At 27.0% G+C, this 10686-nt stretch overlaps 2 protein-coding genes across 5 annotated transcripts in view; one reads left to right on the plus strand and one right to left on the minus strand.

The window, feature by feature from the left end:
* The window catches only part of LOC117172088 (Kv channel-interacting protein 2), a 108491-nt gene that overhangs the window by 43261 nt on the left and 54544 nt on the right, over positions 1-10686 (plus strand). The gene's annotated exons all lie outside the window — the stretch shown is intronic.
* LOC117172087 (dynein regulatory complex subunit 5-like) overlaps positions 1-10686 on the minus strand; it is a 90709-nt gene that overhangs the window by 6976 nt on the left and 73047 nt on the right. For 2 of the 3 annotated variants that reach the window (XM_033359847.1, XM_033359846.1), the window contains exon 10: positions 280-452. In XM_033359847.1, coding sequence (XP_033215738.1) covers positions 280-452 — 173 coding nt within the window. Of the gene's footprint in view, positions 1-279; positions 453-10686 lie in introns of those variants that run through there. The other variant, XM_033359848.1, reaches the window with a different exon arrangement.

A 10686-nucleotide genomic window follows, 5' to 3' on the forward strand; every position in this document is an offset into this window, starting at 1 on the left:
CGAGGGCGCATACTTTGAATAAAATATTTGTTATCATTCCCTTGAAATAAATGTGTTTTTTTCTTGAAAAAATACCGGTTTCATATGTATACACCTGGTATTTGGGTCATTCTGCTTTGTCAGATACAGCCGAGACAACCAATTAAAAGTTCAAGCAGTTCCTACTCACATAAATTTATGTGATCGAATTTCGATTTCTCGGAGAGATAGGAACAATAGGTGACCCCACAAATCGAATGATTAAAGTAAATGAAAAATTAGATGAAATAAATTTAATACCTCCTTTCTTCCTTTCACGCTCTTGGTCATCACTCTTTGATGATGTGGAACCACCCATCAATGAAGCATATTTTGATGATGATTCCAATATTTTATTCTTTGATGTTGCAATCTTGCTGCGACGCTCTGACAATAACAGTTTGACTTTGTCCTTTTTCCTGTCGGTCCTATGTCTGAAAAAGTCAAGGTGAGAGAAAAATTCTTCAGAAGAAAATAGGTATGAGTGCAAGAAATGAACTTTCTTAAAGCATGCCCAGAGAATAGAGGATAAAGCGAGAAATGTAGACACATGTAGATTGTTGAGTAGTTGAAGCTGACCTACAAGCATTTTACATCAAAGCATCGCAATCTTCACTTGCGTACGAAACGTTTTTAGGCCAACTTTAATCTTTCCTGAAAATTGTTGGAGCATTGTCTCAAATTTTCCAAAGCTGATTTTTATTTTATTATCTTGAGCAATTTCAAGTTTACTATTTTAAAGTTTAAAGCCTTTAATTTGAGAGCTCAAAACTGAACCGTTGTGACTTTACACTTTTAAAAAGTCACTGTTGACACTTTTTCAAAGATGAAACTATTTGGCTACTATTTTGAAAAAATTTACTCTCAGTTAGACGTTAATTAAGTGATTCAAATTCCCCCTCTCATTCTCTACCTCTCCCACTTCACCTACATCCCCTTCACCTACAGTCACTTTATCCTAAACCCGCCCTCCCCAACTACGTTTTCCTCTAGTTCCCCCTCTCCTTGCTTTCCCTTCTAAGACTCCCCTTCCTCTACACCCCTTCCCCAGCCCATACACCCCCTCCCCTACTCATCATAATTTCTTATTATTTCCACTACTTCCCCTCACTTAAAATCAAATTCCCTATTTCCCGTCGCTTCCTTTACTTCCCCTCGTGGGAAAAATTTACAACGGGCGGATTTAAAGGATTTTCTAAATATTTTAAGAGATTTTATAGAATTATAAGAGAATTTAAGGGTTTTAAGGCATTTTTACTGGTTTCGGAGAATTGTAAGGATTTCTCAGGGTTTTAAAGCTTGTATTGTATTCGAAAAAATTCTGAGGGATTTTAAAGGATTTCCAAGTTTTAACATTCCTAATTGATTGAAAAAATGTATTAAACATTTCAAGATGTTATACGGGATTTCAAAAGAATTTTGAGGGTGCTCAAGCAATTTTACACATTTTTAGGGATTCGTAGGATTTTAAAAGAAGTAAAGAGATTCCGTAATTTTATAAGGAATTTCTATATATTTCAACAATTTCAAGGGGTTTCAAAAGGATTTTAAAGGATTTAGAAATTTTTTAAATGATTTGAATGGTTTTTAAGGGATTTAAAAATATTAACGAGTTCTCCAGGAATTTCAGAGTTACTCAATAGATTTCAAGGATTTATAACAGATTTCGGTTGATTCCAGCGGATTTAAAAGATTTAAAAAAATTGTATGGGAATTGAAAATTTTGTTTAAGAAATTCAAAGAATTGTTGAATACTTGAAGGATTCATAGGATATCAAAAGAAATAAAGAGATTCCCTAAGATTATCGTGAAGTCCTATAGATTTTTTAAATTTCAAGGGGTTTTAAAGGATTTCGAAGAGTTTAATTAATTTAAAAAGTTTTCATTGAATTTTAAGGGATTTATGAACATTAACGACTTTTCAATTAATTTCAGAGGATTTCAAGGATTTATAACAGATTTCGGTGTATTCCAGCGGATTTTAAAGATTTCAAGAAGTTGTATAGGGATTCAACATTTTTTTAAGGAATTCAAGGAATTTTTGATTATTTGAAGGATTCATAGGATTTCAAAAAATAAAGAGATTTCTTAAGATCATCATGAAGTCCTATAGATTTTTTAAATTTCAAGGGGGTTCAAAGGATTTTGAAGAGTTTAGTACATTTTAACAGTTTTCATTGAATTTTAAGGAATTTATTAAGATTAACGACTTTTCCATGAATTTCAGAGGATTTCAATGATTTCAATGGATTTCAAGGATTTATAAGAGATTTCGGGGTATTCCAGCGGATTTCAATGATTTCAAGAAGTTGTATGAGAATTCAAAATTTTGTTTAGGGAATTCAAGGAATTTTTGAATACTTAAAGAATTCATAGGATTTCAAAAAAAAAAAGAAATTCCCTAAAATTATCATAAAGTTCTATACATTTTTAAATTTTCATGGGAGTTTAAAGGATTTTGAAGAGTTTAGAGAATGTTAAAAGTTTTAATTGAATTTTAAGGGATTTATGAAGATTAACGACTTTTCCATGAATTTCAGAGGATTTTAACGGATTTTAAGGCTTCATAATAGATTTCAGTGGATTCCAGCGGATTTCTAAGATTTAAAGGATTGCAATGATTTTTAGGGTGCTGCGAGTTATTTAAAATATTTCAAAGATTCTGATTTTATAGGATTTCAGAGGGTTTCAAAGATCTTATCATTTCGAAAGGAATTTTGGAAATTATTAGATTAATTCCATTTGAAATCAGGCAAAATTTTCGCACATTTTAGGCTTTTTAGCTTTGGCATTAGGAATTTTCTTATTTTGCTAGACATAAGAATTCTTGTTTTTTCAATTGATCAAAAAAAAATTTCTTAGAATACAAAAATGGCGACTATTTTTTAAACTACTGAAAGCTGATTTTCTCAAAAATAACATTTTAAATTTTTTCTTAAGATAGCTATCAATATGTACGACATACATCAAGAGATTCGTTCCTAGTTAACCAATGATTCATTAAAACATATTATATTGGAAAATTTTAATTTCAGCATTTAAATTTTCTGTTTGCTTAAACATTTTTTCAGCCAAGAGATTTTTTGTACTAAAAGTTTTTTTTCTCGTAAACAATGCAAACTATTACAAATGAAAGTAAGAAGTGTTTTTTTTAGAGTTTTGCCAAACGTTTAAGCTATTATCTAAAAATTATTTTGTACCTTTCGCTCTTGCTGAAAAAAATGTAAAGACTTAACTTTTACAGAAAAATTTTTGTATTGCGAAACAGTGATTAACTAACAATTAAACACACGATATGTAGAGCATATTACGAGCTATTTTTAAGAAAAAAGACACAAATTTTAAAAAGTGTGGTTTTTGAGAAAGTCCATTTTCAGGAATATTAGAAAAATGACTGGCAGTTTGTATTTTTTGAATTTCGTCGATTACAAGAAGAAAATCTGAATGCTAACGCTCGTTCGGAAAATACTGAATTTGGAAAAAAATGCTGTCAATGTGCGAGAATTTGCAAGTAACCTTCGAATGATTTTTAAGATTTTTAAAATATTTAGGAAAATTTTAGCATCCTTAAGAAATTTCAATAGATTCTAACGGGAATTTCAGAGAGGAATTCAATATATTTTAGTTTGTTTATAAATAGATTTCAGTGGATTTCAACAGATTACGAAGTGTTTGATGGATTTTAAAGCCTTGCAGGTATTTTGAAAGATTTCAAAGAGTTTCAAAAAATACCAAATATTTCAAGGAACTTTATCAGATTTTAGAGGATTACATGGTATTTGAAAGAGTTCATGATTTTTAAAGGAATTTTTAAAGATATTTCAGATTTCAAGATGTTTTACTGGATTTCACTAGATTTTTGGGAGATAACTATGGATTTTATCAATTTGAAACGATTTTAAAGTATTTTAAAGAGTTTAGAAAATTTTAAAAGATTCCGAGGAATTTAGAGAGATTTAAAAATATTTCCAAGAGTTTTCAAAGAATTTTGTATGAATTCAGAAAATTTGAAGATATTTTAAAAAGGCATCCAGAATATCCATAATATTAGGAATATTTTAATAGATTTTTAAGGGATGCATAGGATTTCATAAGGAATTTCAGGAATTGCAGAAGGAATTTAAACGGATTTTAAAGGATTTAAAAAAAATAACGATTTTAGTGTGTCAGAATTAATTGGTATTTTAATATATAATACTATAGTCAAAATGAAAGAAATCTACAAGAAAAATAAAGAATCCGTAAAAATGTAAGTTCGATTAAACAATTTTTTCATTATAAACAATCGAAGACTATATGAGAATGATGCAAAATGGGTCTTTAAATTGATTTCAAAAAATTCAGAAAAATGAAATAAAAAATTTAAATTTCTAGAAAAACAGACGCCATTTTGTCAAGTTTTTGATTTTTTTTACTTCTTTGGGATCAATTGAAAGATAAAAATTTTGACGTCGCGTCAAAGAAAATAATAAAATCCCAAATATCTATGCGCCTCCAGAAAAAAATTCATTGCTTAAAAAATTCTATAAATTTTTAAAAATCGTATGTAATCTTAGAATTAATGTCTAAAATAAAAAAAAGTAAGGCAATTTTATAATAACAAATCGAATCAGAGAAAACTTTTCTCAAAAAATGCAAAAATCATGGTGTTTTCCCCAAAAAAATTTTAATCACAAAACAGATTCGATTTTAAACTTAAAAACCTTAAAAAATAGAGAAAAATTTCAAGAAACCACCAATAAATTCAAAATGTTGTTTGGAAAGAATTTTGAAGTTCTTTCTAAGCAATTATTTTTGAATGAATTAAACTTCTTAAAACATGTTTTTTCAAAACAACTGATTTTTGAATTCACAAAATGTTCGAGCCTTTTTGTTTAAAAATAATTTTTTGCACAGCTTGACTTTTTAATGCGGTGTCTCTAATTTTTCTCTTAAAAAACTATTTTGTATTTCTCGAACGAGTCTAAGGCCTGCAGTTATCTTTTCCTGAAGATTTATTAATTTTTCAACCAAATGCTTTTTTATTTTCATTCCATAATCCAATTCCAATCACCTAGAAGCGGTCGCAAGGGAGAAAATGAAGTTTGCACCAGAGGCAAATTTGATTTTCAGATGTAATCGAATCTTCAAGAAAAGGTGTAGAGGCAAGAAATTCTTGAAACATTAAGTAAGGAAGAAGAGAAAATGAAAATGTTCCTGTTGGCAGATACGTGGAGGGCAATTTCAATGGCTATAGTCCAAATTCTTTTCCCACTCTTGTGCAAGTTTATTTTTCCTTACTGAATTGCATCCTGCTATGAGAACGTGCATGGAATCCTAGACATATGCATCATTCACACACCAATTCAGTTTTGAACTCATTAAATCTGAATTAGTAAAAATTCGACTACTTAAATCCAATCTAAGGATTTCAATTGATAAAGCAGCTATTTTTTTAATTTTGTGGATTAAAATAGTAAAATGGATTGCAAAAGTCTTATATACACTAAAAAAAATTCCTCTGTATCGATAACAGTTTCTACATGTGAAAATGCTCGAAATACAGGAGAAAATGGTGATGTTTTATGAAAATAGGGGAATAAATTCGATTAAACCAAATTAATGTGAGCACTGCATTTTAATGAAATAAATTAAAAACATTCCAATTTCCTAAGATTTCAGGTAAATATGGAGGATTTAGAAAAAATATTAATTTTGTGCTAAATAGTATATTTGAATTTACAAACGAAAAGATGAATTTTAAGTCAAGTTTTATGAATCTTCAAAAAAAATAATAATTTGTCACAATGTATCAACAACAAGAGCAGTGTAAAAAAATGTTAACCACATAATTGAATTTTCAAACAAAACGATTAATTTTTACAAAAAAAAGTCAATACAATTCATAAGCTTTTAAACAAATATTTAAATTTGCAACTAGAAAGGTAAATTTCTAACCAAATAGTGAAATCATAAACTTAAAAAGATGAACTTCCAACCAAAAATGTAATAGTAAAACCTATAGTTAAAAATGTCAATTTCTCTAAAAAGAAATAATTTACAATTTTTTAAACTAAATGCAACCAAAAGATGAGAATTTTCAAACCATCCCGAAAATACATATTTTCAAACATACATTTGAATGTTATGCCAAAAAGGATGATATTTGACCAAATTCTTAAATTTCAGTCGTAATCGAAAATAGATCAGTTTTAAATCACAAAAACGAATTCTTAGCTGGGAAGAAAAGTATTTCACTAAAAAAGATAAATTGTCACCAAAAATGGAATATTTAAATTTTAAGTTAAAAAATTTATGCTTAAAACAGACAAAAAACGATTGATCAAAAAAGTGGTTGAATAATCAACCAAAACAGATTAATTTAAATCCAAACAGTTGTATTTTCGACCAGAAAATATTAATTTTTAACAAATGAGGAGAATTATTAAACAAGAAAATTTGTTCAGTAAAAACAAAAAGAATTCAAAAAGCTGTTGAATATTTAGGTCGAGAAAACAAATTTTGTACAAAACAATCCAATTTTCAAAACGAAAATATGAATCTTGAATGAAAAAATTCATTTTCAACCAAATATTTGAATTTGAACTTTTTCTAAAATTAATTGTCAACCAAAAAGATGACTTTTTGACAAAGTTGTAGAATTTTTAACAAAATAATGAAATTTTCAACCTAACAATAAAATTTTTAACCAGAAAATATGAATTCTCAACTAAAAATAAATAGCAGCCTTTTCAATAAAAAGTTTCTTTTTTCGGTGAACATCAATCTCTTTGACTGAACGCTATTTAAATATTCAACTATAACTATAATTTTAATGAAAAATGAACTATTACATCATTGGTAGAAAGTTGATTTTTTTTATTTAAAAATTGATCTTTTATTGTTGAAAATTCAACTATTTTGTTCAAATTCATGTATTTTGCTCAAATTTTTTTGGTTTGAAGATTCACAATTTTAATTAAAAATTCAACTATTTTATTGTATATTAATTTTTTGCTGAAAATGAAGCAGATTTTCAGAAAATTCTTCCTTTTGGCCTGAAAATTCAACTTCTTTATTGAAAGTTGAACTGCTTTGTTAAAAATTCATTTTCTTGGATAAGGATTTATCTGTTTTGTTGAAATTTTCATGTTGAAAATATGTGTCATTTTTGTTTTAAAATTAATTTTTTAACTGCAAATTTAATTTTTATTAATTTTATATTTATTTTTTAAAATTTGTTGTCGAAAACTCATGTATTTTGTTAAAAAATCACCTTTTCGGAAGTAAATTAATGTTTTTCGTTTAAATAATCATTTGGTTGGAAATTCAACCATTTAGTTGAATGTTCAGCTTCTTTATTGAAAATTGAGTTTTTTTAAAGATTCTTTATCTTCGTTAAAAATGTAACTATTTTGTTGATTTTTTTTAGAATTAGTTTTGTAAATAAAGTTTAACTGTTACATTTTTGGTTGAAAATTTTTAATTAAGAATTGATCTTTTCTACTATTTGGTAGAAAATTAACTTTTCTGTTGAAAAATAATTTTTTAGCGATGAAAAATCTACTGTTTTGTAGATAATTCCTCTGTTTGGCTTTAAAATATAATTCTTGTATTTTCTTCAAAACTCGTCTTTTAGGTAAAACATTTATCTTCTTCGTAGAAAATTCATCCTTTTGATTCTAAATTTAACTATTTGATTGAAAATTCATATTTTTTGTTTGAAAATTTAACTATTTTCTTGAAAGTTAAAGTATGTACTTTGTTGAAGAATCGTTTTTTAACATTCACCTCTTTGGTTAAAAATTTGACTAGTTTTTTGAAAATTCGTTCTACTTTTCAGATAAAAATTAGTGTTTTTATCTGAAAATACAACTTTTCGATTGTAAATTCAACTTTTTTCATTAAGAGATAACTTTCTTTTTAAAAATTCATCATCCCTGTTTAAAAATTACTGTTTTTTAATATTCGACTGTTCATCTTGAAAACCTAACTTTTTTTTAATTCGTCGTTTTTGGTAGAAAATTAATCCTCTTTATTGAAAATTCATCTATTATGTGGACGCTTCAATTATTTTATTACAAATTCGTAATTTTTCGTCGAATGAAACTAGTTAAAAATTAATTTTTTTGTTTTTCTTGAAGTAAGTTTTGAACTGAAAATTTCATTATTCCATTTTGAGATGAATAATTGTCAACTATGAAAATTCGACTTTTTTGATCCAACTTAAATGTTCTTGATTTTAACCAAACAACTTTTTGGGTTGAAGATTCAAAACGTTAGTTAAAAAAATTCATCTATTGCTGGAAAATGACCTTTTTGGAAATAAAATAATATTTTTCGAGTTGAAAATTTCAAGTGTTTAGTAGATAATACTTGTTTTGTCTTGAAAATTTCACAATTTTGTTGAAAATTCATCCTTTTGGTGGGAAATTCAACTATTTAGTGAAGAATTAATCTTTTCTGGTAGAAAATTCAACCACTTGGTTGGGAGGGGACTGCCTTTGATAATAATACATTTTTTTAAGATATACCTTTTCATTTAAAAATGTCATTAATTCGACGAAAAATCGTTTTTCTTTTGTTAAAAATTAATTTTTGTCTCAAAATTAAACTTTCTGGATGAAAATTTACATTTTTTAATAGATAAATTAACTTTCAAGTCGAAAATTCATCTTTCTGGATTAAAATTTAATCTTTTTTGTTGAAAAATCATCTGTTTGGTTGAGGATTCAACTATTAATCTTTTTCTACTGAGTTAAACTGGTTCGAAATTAGTTAAAAATTTAACAATTCCATTTTTGGTTGCAAACTTGTCTTTTTAGCTAAAAATTCAACTATTTGGTTGATTTAAAATTCATCTTTTTTTTTGTCGAAAATTGAACAGTTTTGTTAAGAATTCATCCTTATAGATTGAAAATTATCTTCGACTGTAGAAAATTCATCTTTCTTAGTTGAAAATTGTTGTTTTTGTTAAAAATTAATTTTTTTCTTTTAAAATATGTCTTTTTCGGGGGTAGTGAGGAAATACAAAAGTACGGTGTCAAGGCATGGGGCCGGGGGAGGGGGAAAGTAGTTCAAAATTGTTAACGTAGTTTATGGGCGGCCCCTTGTTAAAACATCCATTACCAAGTTTGGCTCGAGTCCCAAATTCTCGAGGAGAGAAGGTTTTTCATGAAATTTTTAAGAGAAACATTTTACCGTTGTATTATTCTGGAATCATCCATTGGTCAGAAATCGAGAAAGTTTGAGAAAATGTGGAAGAGTAATGTAGAATTTATTCGAGGTGCAGTGGGATGGTCGAGAGAGGGGAGTCTTATAAGAAATATGTGGGTCTCGAACCCTTCGACTAACCTTCAATAACAACTTTTTCTTCTGAAATCGATATTTCAGGAAAGTATCAGTTTTTGGCCTATTTCGATATAAGCAGCAGGGGACAATCTTAGTGAATCGCAAGTATTTCTCAATTTGTGAATTGCACTTTTTTAATTTGAGAAAATAAAAAGTGGTTCAACTTTTAACCAAATATTTGAATTTTCAGAAAAAAATTAGATTATTATATATTTTAACTTGATCATAATAATGAGCTTTCTACACTACTGTTGAATTCCCAACTAAATAGTTAAGTTTTCAACCAAAAAATGAATTTTGAACACAGGAGAATAATTTTCTACCAAAGAAGATTAATTTTTCAAAAATACGTTAACTTTTAACCATATAGTCGAAATTTCAACCATAAACATTATTTTTCTACCAAAAAAGATGAACTTTCAACTAATTACATCAATTTTTAACTAAATAATTTGATGAATAGATATGATGTTAATCCAAATTTTATGTGATTAATTTTCAGTCTATACTTTATTTCTATCACTTTCATTTAAAAAAGTAAATTCTTCAACTAAAAACAATGAATTCTTCAAGTAAAAAAGATTTTTCTCAGAAAAAATGAAGTAGTTAAATTTTTACTTGAAGAAAATAATTTTTAACGAAAAAACGAATTTTCTGCAGAACAGTTTAATTTTATAGCAAATAGTTAAATGTTCTACCAAATTATGAAATTTTAAAGTAAAGAACAGATTAATTTTATACCAAACAGTTGCATTTTTAACCATAAAAATTAGCTTTTTGCAAAACAGCTTAATTTTCAACCAAATACTTAAATTTTCAACTATAATTTTATCAATTTCTATCCGAAAATGGATTAGTTACATTTTCATTTGAAGGAATTAATTTGTTATAAAAGACTAATTTTATGTGGAACCGTTTGAATATTTAACCTGAGAATGTAAATTTTTAACAAAGAAGTTGCTTGAAATTCTAGCTAATGAGTTGAATATTCAACTTAATAAATTTGATTTAAAAAAATACAATAGTTGATATTTGAAAAAAAGATACATACATACATTTTTAACCAAACATTTGAATACCCGAAAAGACCAATTTTTTACAAAATACATAAATTTATCTAAATCTTTGAATTTTAAACCTAGAAAGTTAATTTTCTATTAAAAAAGACGAACTTTAACAAATTACATAAATTTTTAAATAAACAATTTGAATAATACAAATTTTATTTTATGTATGGTTATATATAATTAAAAATTTGTCATAAGGACAACCGCAGGATTTCGCCGGGAGCGGGTGCTAATCTGAAAAATTGCACCCGCTTCCAGCGAAATCGCGGTA

This window comes from Belonocnema kinseyi, chromosome 4 (genome assembly GCF_010883055.1).
Source record: "Belonocnema kinseyi isolate 2016_QV_RU_SX_M_011 chromosome 4, B_treatae_v1, whole genome shotgun sequence".
Classification (NCBI taxonomy): Eukaryota; Metazoa; Arthropoda; class Insecta; order Hymenoptera; family Cynipidae; genus Belonocnema; species Belonocnema kinseyi.